Source organism: Vigna radiata, chromosome 8 (genome assembly GCF_000741045.1).
Source record: "Vigna radiata var. radiata cultivar VC1973A chromosome 8, Vradiata_ver6, whole genome shotgun sequence".
NCBI classification, from domain to species: domain Eukaryota; kingdom Viridiplantae; phylum Streptophyta; class Magnoliopsida; order Fabales; family Fabaceae; genus Vigna; species Vigna radiata.
In genome coordinates, this window is record NC_028358.1 from 44,051,429 (window position 1) to 44,070,046 (window position 18,618).

Here is an 18,618-nt window from a genome sequence, read left to right on the forward strand (position 1 = left end):
GAGAGAGAGAGAGAGAGAGAGAGAGAGAGAGAGAGAGAGAGAGCTGGCAACTGAGAATGAGAGGTCGGTTTTCTGTATGTTTTAAAACGAAAGGAAAATGTTCAGTTTGAGGGATATTTTGAATTAGAGAGGGTGCGGTCGGGTGGTTAGTCGTGCCTTTAGGGTTCAGTATCAAGTTGGGTAAAAAAAATTGGAGAGAAATATCAGAGTGGTTCAGTATCAAGTGTTGATAAAAATGAGAGACATGTGTGTATATGGGACTGGTTTTTGGATTGCCGAATAAGGAATTGATTATTCCTTTACAGGGGGAGTTCTTGGTGAATATCTCGTACTAATTCTTTGCTTGTCTTTGCTTTGGCGTTGTGATCCCTTTTGCAACACTGTATACTTGTTACTGTTTTGCATCTTTTATAAAACCACTATTGTTGGTGAACTTTTCAATTTATTACATTTGTTGGTCATTTCTTTTTGAGTGGTGCGTTGTCATCTATCTCAAAGACTATGAAGATGTGTTGCCTGCCAAAGCTTGCACCACTTATGAACATAGGTTTAAATTAAGTAAAAAATCTAAATTTAGGATTTTCTTTATGGTAATCTGGTTAGATGTTTTCTTAATCTTAGAGCATATTAAAATCTCCAGGTTTTTGAAGGACAGTTAGGAGTTATAAGAAACTTTAGCAGTCTGAAAATACCCAATCTAAGGACTAGGTGAACGTCGTACATTATTGTTGAAATTTCTACAATGCTTGTATTTAGATATATGATGTTAGATTGATATCTGCTTATTATTTTAACTAGACTACATTTCAATTACTTATAATGAGACTACATTAGCAGCTTATTATAGTAAGTTTTACTGTGCTTGCGTATGTTTTATATTGTTAGATTTAACTTTCTAAATTAATATTAGATTGTTAAATTATAAACTATAGTGCTTGAGAAATATAATGTTAGATCAACAAATGTGCTAAAAGTGGTAAACAGTAATCATGGGTGGGGATGTTTTCAGCCCTATCTGGGATTGTGGTAGGGGGTTGGGGAAGGAAAAATGTGTCCCCACGCCGCCTTGTTCCTATGCCTATAAAACCCATTGAGGAGCAAACCATGCCTCTTTAGTAATTCCAATACCCCTGAACCTATCCCATTCTTTACTCATGCCTTTGTTCTAATCTCTTCTGCTTCCACCATTTTGTGCAGTAATTTCACCAAATCTTATCAGAGATGTTTCTCACAAGGTGAATTCCCCCATCCTTTGCTTCTAACATGCAGTTCAGGCCTTTTCCGTTTTGCTTGATTCAATAAACCAATGGGTTTTCCTGAATCCATTATTTTTTTTCCTAATTGTTAAATTGTCTATGTTGTGATTGAAATAGAACTGAGTATGACCGAGGAGTCAACACCTTCTCTCCTGAAGGCCGTTTGTTTCAGGTTGAATATGCAATTGAAGCCATCAAGGTATGTTGCTTCACTCTGTTCTTTCTCTTCTGTGATTATTGTTATCCATTGTTAAAGAAAAAAAAAACGGGGGGCTTACTATTTCTTTCCTAATTTTTATGTTTGTCAATGGGTTTTCTTGGATTGCAGCTGGGATCAACTGCAATTGGGTTGAAGACTAAAGAGGGTGTTGTCCTTGCTGTTGAAAAGCGCATAACTTCACCGCTGCTGGTCTGTTTCTTTACTTTCAATTATGTCAGTATATTTATCATCTTACTGTGACATTTTACACATAAATGTGCTGGTAGCCATTGACTATGAGTATACAAGTTGATGGAATTAAGTAGGAAATATGCTTGTACAAAATGTTGGTTTTTGCCATAGATATGCTTCACATAAATTGAATTTTGGGGGCAAGCTGTTGTATTTGAATATAATTTGATTGTTTGATTTTATAGACAAAAATGTGAGTTGTGAATACAGTCATGTACCACGAAAAGTAATGCTGTTTCCTTTATATTCTGCTATCATGGGATTCTTCATTTTTGTTTTAGGGTGAAAAGAGACATTTTTTTTTGCTGGTGGGGTGGGCTTGGGTCATTTATTGTTAGGTTCTCCGTATGGTGAACACATAAAAGTTTGCCTATACTATAACTGAATTTATAGTTTATATTGATTTTATCGGACATAAAGAAACGTGATTATCTTGTTGTGGTTACTTGTGCTTTGCACCTTCATTGATAAAAGCCTATTACTTTCTTTCAGGAGCCAAGTAGTGTTGAGAAAATTATGGAAATTGATGAGCACATAGGTTGTGCAATGAGTGGATTGATTGCTGATGCTCGAACACTTGTTGAGCATGCACGGGTGGAAACTCAGGTATTGTGAACCTTATAGCATATATTAAGTAGTTGATTAGTCAATGATTGATATATTTTGGTTTATTGTTTGCAGAATCATAGGTTCTCCTATGGTGAGCCAATGACTGTTGAGTCTACAACCCAAGCTCTTTGTGATCTTGCCTTGCGTTTTGGTGAAGGTGATGAAGAATCCATGGTAAAGAATTTCTGAACTTTGATATTTGTGCCTTTATTTGTTTGCTTGCTTGTTTATGATGCTTCTGTTTAGGAAAAAATAGTTTATGAACGTTTCTTGTGAAGTTGCTTCTGAAGTATCTGCTAAGAATACCAATAATTTGTATATTGCATTTGACAACTGTTGATTGGAGATATAAACAAATGTTTACTTACCTAAACATTTCTTAATGCACTGATATCCCGGTTGCATCCATCGTTGAATGTTCAACATTATAATTTATAATATACAGTTCCTCATATAAGGTGCTTAAGAAGCATGTGCCAATAAGCCTTTTTCTTTTGTACAAAAACACTTAATAGCAGTGATAGTAGATCATCATGCACGTATTTTAACATACACCATTTTTTTTTCTCTTTGACAGTCTCGACCATTTGGAGTATCTCTTCTCATTGCTGGCCATGATGAAAATGGTCCTAGCTTGTAAGTATCTGTTTTATCTATTAAGAAATGGCTACTTCTGGGAGATGATGTGATTGAGTTGTCCTTTTGGTTTGTTTTCTATGTTTATCCAGTGATTACTTTAAACGTGTTTGTCTGAATTTATGATGCTGGTGATCTTTTTAAATTGATGTTATTGTTCCTATCATCTTATTCCTTTATCTGGTAATTTGTAAAATTATAAAAAGGAATTCTGGACAAAAGATATTTCAATAAAAATAAATATTTTGGTCGTTCATGATCATAGAATCGCTCCTTTAGGATCCTCTTCTGTTGTTACTCGAGACCTTTCTTTATGTTGAGAGCTTATGGATTGCCCATACATTTTTATAACATATTTCAAAAGATATTTTTAAGAAAAAAGTTCTTAAAAGTTGGTCTATATTACATCTTCCTTGTCTAATTGAAGTCGGAACTTTGACATTCTCTGCAGGTGTTTCATAGTCATGTAGTACTGCAGCATCTTATTGCTCTTTGTAGTTTTAAGATAATGCTATTTTTTTTCAAAAAAGTACCTTGTTTTACCATTCCTTTGTGGCATTATTTCATTATATGGTTCACCTATCTACCCTGTTAAATATACTCTCAAGGAAGTATATATTGAGGTTTTTATTTTGCAATGGTAATCAGTTGTTGGTTGTAACTTGCAACTACTTTTCTACCTCAACAAGGAAACAGTTGAGGGTAGCATGTAGTTCACCTACATATAAAGGTTTAAGGCTCAATATAAACAATTTTCTTATTCATGTATGTCGCAGATACACTAATGGAGATTACTTATTAGACAATAAATAAATGCACAGCATTATTATGTTTTTGGCCTACGCCCTAGGCTTTTATTTATTCAGTCACTGGATGATATGTAATTATCTCTGCTGGTCTTGTTCCCAGCCCTTTTCATTTTGGACTTCTTACATTTACTGGATTTAAACGTTCTGGTTTTCAGATATTACACCGATCCATCTGGCACATTTTGGCAATGCAACGGAAAAGCAATTGGTTCAGGGTCGGAAGGTGCAGACAGTTCACTGCAAGAACAATTCAACAAGGTATCAATATTTTTATATTTATTGTACATAAACCTTCTATCTATTCTGTTTGTAACAGTAAACTTATAGTTAATTACCTCACCTTAAAAATAACGTAACAAAAGGTAATATTATTCAAACTATATATATTCTTTTTATCTGGAATCACAAAATTAAACTTCATCTTCAGGATTTTTTACCTAGTTTCCAGTTTACTTAATGAGAAGATAAAACAATCCATTCCAATAGTCTGATGATTTTTGTTTAAATCCTATTTTTATATTCCTGTCTTAGCATTAATATACGTACTGCAACTGTTCAGTTGACATTGTTGCTTGTTTTTAGTGTTTATATTTCTAAATTCTACTAATCATAACGAATTCCTATTTTGTTCTGGAGTTCTGTCAATGCACTGCCAATCTTTCCTGTGAAGGACATCTTTCATTCTATAGGCTTTAAGTGCGTGTTTGGTTCAATTTTTATTTTGGAGAAATAAGTGTTTCTTTTATGTCCCTGAAAGTGCTTTTTAAAAATCACTTGAAAGCAATGCAATCTGGTGTTAATTATTATGTTGTGCAGGACCTAACTCTTCAGGAAGCCGAGACTATTGCTTTATCCATTTTGAAGCAAGTTATGGAAGAGAAGGTAAGGAACAAATCAAATGCATGTTTTGTCAATTGATTGACGCCCCTCCCTGAAATGGAAGGGAGAATAAAAAAAATAATTGTTTTATTTTGTGATTTTCATCTTAGGTCACTCCCAACAATGTTGACATTGCCAAGGTGGCTCCAACATATCATCTTTACACCCCCTCCGAGGTGGAAGCTGTGATAAGTCGTCTATGATTTTCTTTTAGTGACTTCCTCTGTTCAACATTTATGTTTCCCATACCTCTTGTCTGTACGTCTAATTATTTAGCATTCTGAGGAATATTTCTTTGGTGGGTGATGCTATGCAGTGCTAAACTTGTGTTCAAGTTGTCCACTGTATCAGATTATATTGTCATATTTGCTGCATTCAGTGATATTGAGGACCAAAAAAATCCATAACTAATGCCCGAATACCATGCTTTTTTTTTTTCTACTGGATGAAATTTTAAGGAATGGGTCCAATTTTTCGCACCTTACAGATATCTGTCCAGTATTATTTTTTATTCTGGGATAGGCATTTCAGAATATACGTTCCTATTTTGGAATGAAAGAGAGTAAACAGAGATATTTGTAAGGTGCAGAAGCAAATATAGATGGAGGAAAAAGAAATGCAAATGATCAATAGGTGTTGTGTGCACTGTTGAAAGAAAAGGAAAAATCAAGATACATTAAAAAAAAAATTACTTCCTCAGTCAATTGTATCACTGTAATAGATGTGGTTCCTGATTGGTTATTTTCCTTTAAAAACTATATAATTGTTAAAATTTTCTACAGAAATTGTCATTATCTTTTCTAAAAAATATTTTAATTATAAACTATCATCATTATTTTTTTAGCACAAGCCCCTGTTTGTATATTTGAAAATTTTAAAATGTAATTTGAGTTATTGAATTTTATTAATTAAAAAGTTATAAAGGCAATTTTAAATGTTGAAAAATATCAGTTAAATGTAGCACTTACAACAAAGTTCGTAATTATGGATTTTATGTGTAAATGAAATAGTTATATTTAAGAATAATTTAAATGAAAATTGCAACATCTTAAATGACATCAATTAGTCTTGTGGATTGTGATACTTTAACTAAAATATAATTCTAACTTTTTATAAAACAAACTTTCTCTAACATTCTAATAGAAAAAAGATTAAAATAGATTAAAATTGATGTTTTCGTAAATTAATTTATTACACATATAAGTATATTTTTAATATAAAGAAAATGTGATTTTCAGTGGTTCTCCTTGTTTGGTTTGGTTTGCAACATTGTTTAGATGGAGCTTCACTCTAACTATATTATAATAATACACTTAGAAAAGAAAAGAAAATTAAAAGATAATGATGTTTTAACAATATTTTTTTAATAATATTTTAGTATTATCTATCATTTTGTAATTATCTATATTAATATTTATGATTATTATTATTAATTATGGAATAATTTTGAATTAACAAAGAAAATATATATAGATAATATTAAAATATTATTCAAAATTAAAACTTTAGTGTAAACCTAGATTTACATTTACATTTATTTAACTATTCTTATTCAACTATCTTACTCTAAATTTTAACATTTAGAGCTAGATACATCTTTTTTCACAGACTCAATTGGAGTTCGTATTTAAGTTTTTAAAAAAATTATATTTAGCAATGTAATTTTTTAACTCGATAACTTTTTTATCTTGATATTATATTTATATTTTATATTATTTGTTTTAAGATTATGTTGGTTTGAAATTACACTAAAGTGGTGAATAGTGTGAAACTTACAAAATACTTGTGTGGGATAAATTTTTCCAACACTCCCTTAATTTCATCATGCATTTTCATAAATTTCAAATTTCAAAATTTAACTTTTAATTTCCATTTCAGATTATTTAGAGACCTTTTGGATTATATAATTTAAAATGTTAAACATTAATATTTTTTATTTTAAAATACACAATCCAAAATATACAATCTAAAGTATTAAATTTATACTTATATAATTCTTTATATAAAATTTATATTTGAGGACATATAATTTGAAATACAAAAGGTAAAAAAAAAATGCATTTTAGAATGTAAATAGGCTTGCATAGCCATCTTAAAATAATTCCACATGGTAATAATGCGTGGTTCATGAGTCTTGAATGCTCTTTTATTTTTTATTTTATAATATATTTCAGGATATAAAATTTATATTTTAGAATGTTTATTTTGTAGTTTGAATTATACATCTTTAAAAATATAAACTTTTTATTTTATATTACACATTTTATAATATAAAATTTATATTTTACATTATACTAATTAAATAAAAAAAATATATTTTAGACTATATAATCTAAAATATAAAAATAATACACGGAGGGGGAATGAAAAGCTTTGACAAAAGATAAAATAATCATTTTAAAATATGTAGATACGGAAAGAAACTTTGGAAGTGCCAAAAGTAAAAGCCTTATTCATCATCCAATTTGAATGAATTAAAGATTTGAATAGGCTGGGTTAATTTTCAAAATTTGCTTTTTATTTTCAAAATTTAAAATTAAATTTTGGAGATAGAGTAAAATTAAGATTTTAAACCTATTTCATTACATTATACCACTAAATTATATTCTGTTTTTACAAACCAATAGAGCTAGAAAATAATGGACTAGATTCACAAATTGTATCATAGAAAAATAAATAAATAAATGCATAATATAAAAATATTTATACACTAACTAAAATATATTTTAATCCCAAAAATTATACTTTTCACTTTACTATTTTTCTCTATATATTCATATTTATTATTTTCTTTTTTGTTATTGATTTTTTAACAAATTACAAAACAGTGGAAACTTTGTCTGGTCCCTCTATTCCAGTTAAATGTCAGGTGGTCACGTATAACTTTTTTTCTTTTTCAAACCATTATCTAAATGATAGGTAGTATTTATATATATATATATATATATATATATATATATATATTATAAAGAGATTGGATATAAGTATATGATATTTATTATTGACAAAGAGTTCACATTAAAATTTAATTTATATTTTATTAAATTAAGTTTAAAATTTAATTTACATTTAATTTATATTTTATATTTATTTAATTTTATTTTAAAAGTTTATAAAATATTTTTTAAAACATTAGTTTATATTTATAAATATTTATGAGTTTTATAAAACTTATAAGTATCTTTTAAATATATCATAAACTGGAAAAAAAAATTAAATAAATATTATATAATTCTATCCGGAAAGTGTATTAATGCAAAAAGAATTCATCTTTGAAGAAAAGATTATTAATAATTTAGACTTAAGTTTTAGTGTCACATTAAATAGAAATAAATAAAATAAAATATTATGAAAAATAAAAAATTTATTCTTTTAAAATAGTAAGAGTCATTTCTTATATAATTTAATTCAGATTTTATTAATGTTTGTATTTATAGAATAAATCTATTCTAGATATATGTAGCCTAAGATAATCAATTCTGTCAATTACAATTTTTTTTGGTATATTTGAATTCTCTTACTAATTTTTGGGTTTCAAAACTACCAAACATTGAATGAGTATAATTTCATATATATTGAAAAAAGAAAATGCCATATTTATTAATTTTATATTATTGTTTTAATAACAATTGACTAACAAGACAACTTTTAAAGATTATACATGAAAATGAATTTCATGATTTCATTACATCCTTTTTCAAAGAAACTTTAATATTTTTACAATAGAAAAAGGTTTAGGGTGATGCCAAATAGCGTTTTCTTAAAATGTCTGCGATAAATGTTACTCATTTACTTCCATATCCAAAAAACATTTAATTTCCTATTTTTTCATAAAAAAAATTCAATGATAAATATATTTATTTAAAAAATGTGCCAATATTTAAATAACATTTAGATTAAAATACAACCAAAGAAAAATTCGTTCAGTATTTTCTTTAAAAAATCTCTCAATAACATTATTGAAGAAACAAAAAGTGCTGTATTCAATTTAGCTTTTTACCTTCTAAAAAAAATATAAAAATTCATTCTCTTATAATTATTTTATCTTTATATTATACTAAATGAATATAAAAATATATCATTTTACCGTTAATTTAAATAAAATAGTATATACATGACGTAAAACACAAAACACAGCGCCCCACATTTTTTTTTTAATTATACATTTCGAAATGTCATCCAGTGAAAATTTTGGAAAAATTTATTCTAAAAGATATAATTTGGACTCCTTTTTATTTACTAATCAAAATACATAATTTTAATGTTTTAATACATTATTGATAATAATTTTCAGGATAAATAGAGGAATTCAAAAGGATATATAGTTGTTATTCTTATAGTCATTCTCTTAGAGTTACTTTTCATCTAATTTACATTAACTCTGGCATATTTAAAATTTTATAGAATTAAGGGCATGTTTGTATTATTAATTACGAAATGAGCTTACTCTTTACAGTTAAAAAAAAAATCTACCCTAATCTACTACTTCTAATAACTATTTCATTATGAAGATTAAATTGCGAAAAATGAAAGTAGGAATGTTTGTATAATTTTCTCTTAATTTCATGCATGTTTGTATGTATGTCTACAAGGTGGAATTAATATTGAAATTAAAAATATTTATAAATTTTGAAACTGTAATAAAATACCTTTTAATCAAAAAGCATCCCAATATACTTTTGAATCAACAAATTTATATATAAAAAATGAACATAATTTGGGAAAGAGTTCATTATATACTACATTTAAAGCCAGTGTACCACAGTTCAATAATAAACTTAATTCAAAAAAAGAAAAGAAAAATTGTAAAGAAGCATGTGACATAACGGGACCATCAGGATGTGAAGATATCCAAGCACGTTTAAGCAGAAAATGCCAAAGTATATATGAACAAAGTCATTGATGGCATGAAGTTTAAATATAAGCAATGTAATGCATTGTCTAATAACAAAATCTATTAAATTAAACCATGAAAATCTTGAACCTAGTTTATAATCCAAAGAAAGAAAAAGCAGAAAGTTGGTAAAAGAACCCTAATTTTGAACCCTAATTTGCTTGCGCTATTAGTAAATTGCAGAAACTTCCACATTTGATTCCCTGACGCTGCACTTTAAAAACCCTTGATTAGATGAACTGAAGAGTCAAGTTTCAATGGAGCATGTTCAAATCCCTGCAAAAAAACAACCCATCAATAATTGTCAATTTTACTGTTGCCAAAACTGAAAACATGATTATAAAACTGCTACTAATTACTTACCCAAACTAGGGCACCACATAGATGGAATTTTCCTATATATATAAATAATACAATAATATTCTAACAACTGCATGCATAGTTTCATACCACAGTGAAATGAATAAATACTGATGCTTAAATCTTATTATAAATAATTAAAATTAAAGTACATGATTTTTTCCTCAAAGAAACTTAATTTTTATTAGTGATAATAACTGATACAAGAAATTGCATTGCAAATCATACATGAACATTGAAATATTAATTAATTGATTTATTTGTTAACTGAAAGAATATATATGTATGAATGTTTGTACGTATAAATATATATATATATATATATATATATATATATATAGTAAAGTTTTATCAATTAATACAGGACGATAAATACGAGTTATCAAATAATTTAAATGATTAAAATTAAATTAAAAAATAAGTATACAGAACTTATATTAAAGTATATGATTTTTAAATAGGCATGTATAACTAATGAATTTTAATCTTAATCACATTTATAATTCTCATATTCTAAAAAATGAAAATATTAACGCAATATTCACTTTCAATGAATCAAGATTGCCTTACAATAAAAGAATAAAAAAGCTCTATTTTCAAATGTTAAAGTAGAATTTAACATGTATTCAAACAGATAAAACATGAAAAGAATATATTAGCTAAGTTTTCAGTTTACTCCCATACACAAAACATACAACTATATCATATACTGTCATGCAGCAAAAAAAAAGTAGCTTTGCAAAATACTTTTTAAAAGAAAAATGATTAATAAACAGACTAGAAAGTATCATTATCTAATCACAGTAAGACATATATACATCAAAAAGTTATGTATATAAAGTGTTTGAAATTGGACCAGATCAAACATTCTCTGCAAGACTTTGAAGAAAATAATGAATAAATAATATCTAAGAATATATATGACAGTGGGAGAACATGTTGATAAGAGCAGGTATTGTATTGGTTGAGTGAGGGTCCACCAGTTTGACACTCGTGACTCTGCCAACCCAAAATATATCCAAAAATGAAAGAAAATGAAAAGGAGAAGACAAGAGAAGAAACAAAGTACTGTACAACGTCGTTGTCCACCCCATGCAAGACAACATGTCAGACCACACGCTCTTTTTCTCAACACACTCATTTTCCCTTTTTTTCAAAAGTTGCAGCATCTTCTTTCTAACCAGAGTAATCATATTTCATACACAGATTTTTTATACACTCACATCACATTCTCTACAACCTCAATTTCATCTTATTTTTATCACATCAAAACACACAAGAAAATGCAACCCCTAATCACAACGTACAATCATAACAGCATAATCATCATTAATTAATATATAGTATATTGCTTTTGGGTTGATGCCGTACCTTTGTACTTTTGTTCGATGATTTTCCTCAGTGAAAATTCCCTCCACCACCTCCAAAAGCTTGACCTGACGGCGCAGCATTGTTATTATTATTGCTGTTGTTACTGTTATTTCGTTGATCTGCTTCCAAAGAACTCAAGTTGAAGCCATGTTGTTGTTGCTGCTGCTGTTCTCTCTGTGCAACTCCTCCACTCCCACTCATGCCTCTAACAATCTGACCCACACCCAGAAAATCGCGGGTGAGTCTATCGGACCCCCCAATGCTGCTGCTTCCACTCATTGCATGAACTTTTCCCTCCCTGTTGTTATTATTACTGTTATGATCATACGCTTCAAACCCACCTTCAAAAATGGAAGAGTTTCCACCAACAGCGAACGAGTTCATCAGGTCCTGAAGGTTGCTGTTACCCTGTTCGTTCACGTTCCCTCCGAAGATTCCGCCGCCGTAGCTTGCAGCGTTCACCAGTGGCCTGTGTTGCTCGGATTTTGAGCCGCTGCTGGAGGACGCGCTTCCGAAGCTTTTCAACAGCGAAGCGGTGCTGTTGCTTGAAGATGCACCCATTTGTGCCGCTTTCTGAAGCAGTGCAGTTGCGGACATGTGAGATAATGCAGTGGCGTTGGCGATTGCACTGACAGCGTTGTTGTTGTTGTTGCTGAAGAGAGAGGGAGCGCTTGAAGTTGTGAAGAAGTTAGCGCTCTCGTTGTTGTTGCTGGTGTTGTTGGTATTGTTGAAGTTTTCAGTGAATGAAGCATTGTTGGTGGCGTTTGAAAGGAAAGGAAGGTTGAAGGGTGAGTTATTGTTGCTGAGATGATCAGGGATCTGCATCAGTCCTTGTTGGAAGGGTTTGTTTTGGAGCAGCCCTTGTTGTTGTTGTTGGTCGGGGTGGTAGTTTTGGTTAGGTTCCATGAAGAAGGGTGGTTGTTGTTGGGAGGGTCTGAAGGGAGAACCTAGGAGATGGTCGAATTGGGAGGCTCTTGCGGCGGCGCCACCGAGGCGGAGGAGTTCTGTTGGCTGGGTGTTGGGGTCTTGGATGTTGGAAATGTGAGATGTAACCTGAGAAAGGTTTAGAGGGATGGTGTTGGCGGTGGTTCCGAAGAGGTGGGTGCCGATGGCGGCGCCAAGGTTTGGTGGCTGTCTTGCACTCTCTTGAGCAAGTGCATCGCAGAACGCCCTGTGGGTGATGAAACTGTCCCTCCTGCATTCATGTCATAGAACATTGAGTTTTATGATAGATCACACGAAATATTCTATCAAAAAGGCTGAACAGTTTTATACATTTTGATTTTTAATCACAAAATACATGTAATAAGTTTGTTAATTTTTATAATATTAATTTTGAAAGTATATAAAAAAAAATATTAACAATTTCTTAATAATGTAAATATAACTAAATATGACCATTCAACTCTTACAATAATTTTTTTAAAGTTATATTTAGAATACATTTTAGTTAGTTAACAAATGTTCAAGTTAATCTAAATTGAATTTCAATACTTTGGAGGATGTGTGTCAGTCTTACTACTTATATCATTACATGATTTTGAACTATCAGTCTTCCATCAACTTTCACATGATATGCAATAAAACTTTGTTAAAAAAAATTATGCTGAATCACCTATATGTTAGTTGGAGAATTGATATTAAACTATCTAATAAATTTTTTTATTTACCAGAGAATATACGAATGATTGAGTGAATTAATTAAAAATAATTCAGAGGAACAAGGAAAATTATTTCTGAATGGAAATTAACTTTGAAACCCATAACTTATAAGTCTGTCACCAAAAATTTGTTTATATTAAAAAATATTTTTTAGTAGAAAATGAATATATATATATATTAAAATTTTATTAGATGATTTGTCCAAGAAACGGAAGTTCATCATGGAAAACTATATATATATAAATTATCTCAGATGATTTGTCCAAAAAAAGGAAGTTTTTAATCCAAAATATAATGAATTACATCAAGGATTGGTTGCTTCAAATTTAATCATGAATGGTCTGTAAGAGTTTGTGTACGTATGTTTATAGGAGCTAATGATTTTGTATGTTATACCACAAGCGTGTGTGTATAGAGAGAGAGAGAGAGAGAGAGGAGAAAGAGGAAAACTTTCATAAATGATTTATAATCTTAATTAAGAATAAAAAGAAATTAAACGAAATAGTTAACTTGAGAAAAACAGTATAAGAAAGAGATAATTTAAACATGGTACGTATCTGATAGTATATGCATAGATTACTAGAATTAGGAGATGGCTTTTCCAAGTAAAAGACAATGAAAATCTTAATGACAAAATGACTTAAAAAATGTTAAGATCCAAATATAAGAATAAAAAGCCTTAATTGGCCCGAGGACAAACATTTGCGTGTATTTATATGAAACAGAAATTGGAAAAGAAAATAACACAGAAGGGAATGAGAAGAGAAGTGAAAATTTCCAAAAGGGTACACAACAAGTAGGTGGAAAAAAAAAGATTAAGCAGTGAATTAAGAAGTGCAGTGTGAAGGACTTGACTTTGAGAATGTGGTCTGAGTGTTCAATAAATGGAAGTAAGGAACAGTATTGAATGTTTTTGACATTGAAGAAGCATGATTGTGGGATTGTGCTCGAAGTGGAGTTAGTTTGACTGTAATGCTATAAAAATTGTGAACAAGGATGTGCCCACTTTGTGAGTTAATGATTAACATTTATTAGGTACTGCATATCTCTGATGTGAATTCAGCTTGACCACTCAGTTTCTCACAACACATTAAAACTTCAAATCATGTGGAAGCAAAAGAAAAGTAGTACCACAACTAGATACATTAAAACAGAGAGAGAGATAGAGAGAGAAAGAGTTGGATACTTGATTAGGCCATAACGTTATCATGAAAAGGAGAACCTGCAAGAGCACAGTACTCTGAACACATCTAGCCAACCCAGAAGAAAACAAAGGTGGTAACAACATATCACACACAAACACTTACATATTCTTTCTTTCTCTCTCTCTCCTCTTCATGGCAAAGCAACACGTGAACAGAAAAGAGAAAAAAAAAAAAAAAAAAATGGGGGAAACAGCGGTGTTTTCGAGGTGAAATGAGAAAGGAAGAGGGGTTTTGATGAGAGAGAGAGAGAGGGTGCTGTTCCTCCGTGTGTGTTTGTTCTGAAAGCCCTATAACCAAGGCAGTTTCCAGAGATGATTCACGTGGGGGGATGTTTCCTTCCATTTCTCTTGGTTGGCCACCGTACCAATAGAAAGGAATGATGACAAAGGAAAGCATACGAGAGAGAAGAAACGAACCGAGTGGACAGAATCTTAATCAATCAAATTGAAAGGAAACCATACTGAGAAGATAAAAAAAGCATCAAAGCCTTTTTCCTCACTGTAGCAAGCTACTGTATATGAGTGTCTTCACACCAGAAGAATCTATTGTAACCCTTAAGCCAACCCCAAAGAAGCCAAAACCAAACCAGACACTGTTCTCCTTCTTCTGTTTATGGCCATTTCTGGCTGTGTTAGGCTAAATTTTGCATAATAGGTAAAAAGACTGGGTGTTTGGAAAAAGGGTAACAGCAATAATAAGATACATGTTACTTAATTAGTACTGTGTTTATTACCTGGAGAAGAGTGTACCACAATCACATCTGTATTCTCTGGTGCCACAAGTCTTAGAATGGGCTTTCCAATCAGATTGAACGGCATATTTCTTAGAGCACTTGTCACACTTCCACTTCTTCTCACCATGTTTGCGAGAGTAGTGTTTCTTAATCCCTGTGAGGTCTCCAAGAGCCCTTGAAGGGTCATGGTGGACGCATGTGGGCTCAGGACACAGATAAACCTTTCTCTTTGGCTCTTTTGTAGTCTTCTGCTTAAGCTTCCAAGGCAGGTTATGTCCTCTTCTGTGTAGCTGTAGGTTTTGCTCCCTTTGGAACCCTTTGTTACACACCTCACATATAAACCTGTTTGTTGCCATTAGGGTCTTGGGAGATAGTGCTATCACCTCCGCATCTGGATCTGTTGCCATGGAAAAATGACAAACAACAAATTATTAGAAAATTTATCAGTTCACACAAGGCAAAATAAAAAAGAAAAAAATAACATATATACTACCAAAACCTGCAAATCAAATCGAGAAAGCTTCAAGACAAAGATTTCCAAATACATATACATGCCCATTTAATCTCCTTCCATCTTAATTACATTTGTTTTTAAATTAGGGTTCCCTCGGGAATTCACACATTCCGAGTGAAACAAAAGGGTAACTATAACCAGAAAAGTTTGTGGAATGAAAATAGATACAATCTATCAAAGGAAACAAAAAAGAAAAAAACTTGTGTCATAGAGAACCATTTAGAGATTAGATCTTAATTTCTGATAAAAAAAAAAGAAAAAAAGTTCAAAATACTTGCATGGAGTTCCAGGTTGGTTTCTCTTTTTCTTCTGGGGTGGTGGTGCAGCTGGTGTTGCTGACGAAGATGGTGTCAAGGAATGCTGTTGCTTCATCTGGTTTTGATCCTCTTCTCTAAAGCCAAAGAGTGATGCTGAGGAAGATGATGCGGCCATGTCTTGTAGCAAGTTCTATATATATAACAAAATTAACCTTCTTCTGCTTGGTCTTGGAGTATCCTTTTGTCCTTGAACCCCACAACTGAATCAGAATTCTGGAAAACCCACATGCAATTTGAGTCCACTATTCAATTCACAACCCCGATCTCAGAAAAGAAAAACTCGTAAAGCAATTAATACAATTCTAACAAAGGAAAAATACAGAGGGAGATAGAACGGACAAAGAGAATTGAAGAGGAAGAAATTAATAGCAATAGCAATAGCAATAGCAAATATTCAACTCCTCCATAGACACTGCCCTGGTGTTAATATTCTCCTCAGGTTGGCTTGTTATAAATGAGAAATTTGAGCTGGCAACAATATTACTCAGTTTCTTCACTGATTTGGTGTCATGCAGATACACCAACACATACTCACAAAACATTTCCCTTTTTTTTTTTCTTTTTTCTTTATTATTCTCTACCCTTTTTTCCTCTTGAAAAGCTTTTCCAGATTTTGCTCACTCCTCCCTTGTCATAAATGAAAATTTTACACTAGCAAAAATTAATGAATGAGAGAGAGGGTAAGGCCTACGGGTCGGTGGACCCAATCCTCAGCCACATAACGACATAGGATGTGTGAAAGCAGCATGAAACAGCTACACCACTCTCTCTCTCTCTCTATCTCATATTTCGTATCTTCTCACTCACTCCCAGACAAACTTTCACTCATCACTCAGCCCCACTGGACCTCACGCAAATTTCAAAAGGAAAAAAAAAAAACAGGACAATGAATGAAACTCTTTAACCGTAAAACCAATGGAGAGAACAAAAATATATAGCAGTAATAACAGGCCTCGGTTAAAGAAACAAACAGTAATTAAATTAAGGAAGGAATATGTAGGGATGATGTTGTGTTGTTGTGTATTGGTTTTGGTTTGTAAAGTGGAAAATAAAAACACCTGATGGTTGATTGGATGAGGGGTGAATGACACTGTTTGTCTGAAATTCAGCGGAGGCAGAGTGTACTGTACTGTTACCGTTTAAGGTCACTGACATGGAAAGGGCAAAAAAGGATTCTGAAACTCTATGTGCTGTGTTTGGCTGACTTGGGTTGAGGTCCTTCTTCCCTTCTGCTGTTGCATGCAATGTATGCAGTGCCTGGCTGGTCCTTCCCAAAGGTCACATCAATGGAGGGTCACTGTGAAGGGTAGTTTCGTTATTTTCTGAAAAAGTAGGGAAAATCACAATCAGAACACCCAACAAAGGACCTAATCCAACCACTATGGATAAACAAATCACCAAGGAATTTTTTTGAGGTTGCTATGGTCACAGCTGAATTCTACACCGTGGATCCTGTAGAAACAATATCACTGTCAACTCCATCAACCACCTTTTTTTCTTTCTGAGATATTACCATGGAATAGAATAGAATAGAATAAAGTGAAATGAGTGCTTTTAAGGGAATTATGAGGTCTTTTGACAGAGATAGTTATTAATATTATTATCGACTTTTTAATATTAATATTAATATTAATATTAATAAATCATTTTCTTCAACCCATCTCTTTGCTTCGCTGTCTTTTCTATTAATATTAATATTAAAGTAATAAATCATTTATTACTTTATTAATTAGCATTTATGTTTCAATAATTAAACTCCCTACAGTTACAAAGGGCGTTATCATTCTTTCAAAAAACATGACACCTTAACTGTAAAGAATTATGATTTTTGACACTGATATTAATGAGAAATAAAGTCAACCTTTAGACTCATAAATGCTCTACTTTATATAAGGAATTGTTCCTCATCCCCAAGATACAATCTCTTTCATAAAGTTAAAATTAATTTCTAATTTATTTTTAATTTATCTATTAAATATTTTTACATTACAATTTTATTTTTTTTTACTTTTGACTTTTTCGTAAAAGTTTTTATAGAAAGTTCTCTCAAAACATCCATGATCATCTATATAGCATGAAATTTACCTATTAAACTGTCATTTACGAAAATGAAATTTTTTTAAAACAAAAGGAAAATTAAAATACTTAACAAGTTTAATGTTAAACATTATATAAAACAATAAATCATGGTAAAATTAATATATTCATATATATATATATATATAGAAGGAAAAAAAAACATGTGGGACTAAAATTTACTTCAATCATATATTTTTAAAGAAATTCCTTAAGTAGTCAAACTAAGGAGATAGATATAAACAGTTCAATTCATTAACCTTTGATAAACTTAATTTGTAGATTAATTATAATTCATATGGAAGTTGGTGAAGTATGGGGTTGTTGTATTTTTATTTTGATTTGATTATTAGGTTGATGAAAGAGAAGGGACCCAGAACAAATAAATAATTAAAGTTCATGTAATGAAATCCCAATCATCGTTTTCTTGGTTGGTTTCTAGTTTGTTGTCATTCTTTTAGACAAAGATCCAAAACAGAAGAGACTGATAGAAAAAATTAAAATTAAAATTATGGTGTGTATAATAAGATAAGAGCCTGCATCCATAAGAGTACTACTCTATAATTAGTCTTTTAAGTCTTCAAAACATTCAACCAAAGAATAAAAAATAAAAAAATAGTCAAATAAAATACCTAATTCCAGTTTTTAAAACAAAATCTGTGCACTGTTTGAAAATTACCATATTCTGATTCGAACTAGAAACGTTTATTCTACTGGTCCTATGTCTGCAACATATAATAGTAAGAAAAAAAAAAACAACAGTTATAGAAACATTGAAGAAAGACACATCGGAAACCTAATTTTCAATGAAAAGAAAAACATTTGAAGACAAGGACTAAGGTAAGA

The 18,618-nt window shown here is 30.9% G+C and overlaps 2 protein-coding genes across 4 annotated transcripts in view; one reads left to right on the plus strand and one right to left on the minus strand.

Moving 5' to 3' along the window:
• The window catches only part of LOC106770758 (proteasome subunit alpha type-5), a 5,624-nt gene extending 549 nt beyond the window's left edge, over positions 1 to 5,075 (plus strand). Inside the window, exons 2-10 of the mRNA XM_014656551.2 lie at positions 1,198 to 1,235; positions 1,374 to 1,455; positions 1,585 to 1,665; positions 2,200 to 2,313; positions 2,389 to 2,490; positions 2,894 to 2,952; positions 3,917 to 4,019; positions 4,578 to 4,643; positions 4,751 to 5,075. Coding sequence (XP_014512037.1) covers positions 1,222 to 1,235; positions 1,374 to 1,455; positions 1,585 to 1,665; positions 2,200 to 2,313; positions 2,389 to 2,490; positions 2,894 to 2,952; positions 3,917 to 4,019; positions 4,578 to 4,643; positions 4,751 to 4,843 — 714 coding nt within the window. The 5' untranslated portion in view covers positions 1,198 to 1,221 and the 3' untranslated portion in view covers positions 4,844 to 5,075. The remainder of the gene's footprint in view (positions 1 to 1,197; positions 1,236 to 1,373; positions 1,456 to 1,584; positions 1,666 to 2,199; positions 2,314 to 2,388; positions 2,491 to 2,893; positions 2,953 to 3,916; positions 4,020 to 4,577; positions 4,644 to 4,750) is intronic.
• Positions 5,076 to 9,525: 4,450 nt separating this feature from the next.
• LOC106772430 (protein indeterminate-domain 5, chloroplastic) lies at positions 9,526 to 16,773 on the minus strand. Of its 3 annotated transcripts, none has more exons than XM_022785780.1 (5): positions 16,755 to 16,773; positions 15,658 to 15,909; positions 14,866 to 15,262; positions 11,266 to 12,460; positions 9,526 to 9,810 (listed from the first exon to the last, which is right to left on the minus strand). In XM_022785780.1, the coding sequence occupies exons 2-4, from the start codon at positions 15,809 to 15,811 to the stop codon at positions 11,293 to 11,295; spliced, it is 1,719 nt and encodes a 572-aa protein (XP_022641501.1). In that variant the 5' UTR covers positions 15,812 to 15,909; positions 16,755 to 16,773; the 3' UTR covers positions 9,526 to 9,810; positions 11,266 to 11,292. The 3 variants fall into 3 exon arrangements, with proteins under 3 accessions (XP_022641501.1, XP_014514312.1, XP_014514311.1); XM_014658826.2 differs by lacking the exon at positions 16,755 to 16,773 and adding an exon at positions 16,036 to 16,503; XM_014658825.2 differs by lacking the exon at positions 16,755 to 16,773 and having other exon boundaries at positions 15,658 to 16,503.
• Between the last annotated feature and the right edge of the window lie 1,845 nt (positions 16,774 to 18,618).

Coding starts and splice junctions, on each gene's coding strand:
- LOC106772430 (XM_022785780.1), bottom strand. CDS start 15,811: ATGGCCGCATCATCTTCCTCAGCATCACTCTTTGGCTTTAGAGAAGAG. Junction 15,263..15,657: donor AAACCAACCTGGAACTCCAT/GCAAGTATTTTG, acceptor CCATGGCAACAG/ATCCAGATGCGGAGGTGATA. Junction 12,461..14,865: donor TGTGGTACACTCTTCTCCAG/GTAATAAACACA, acceptor ACATGAATGCAG/GAGGGACAGTTTCATCACCC.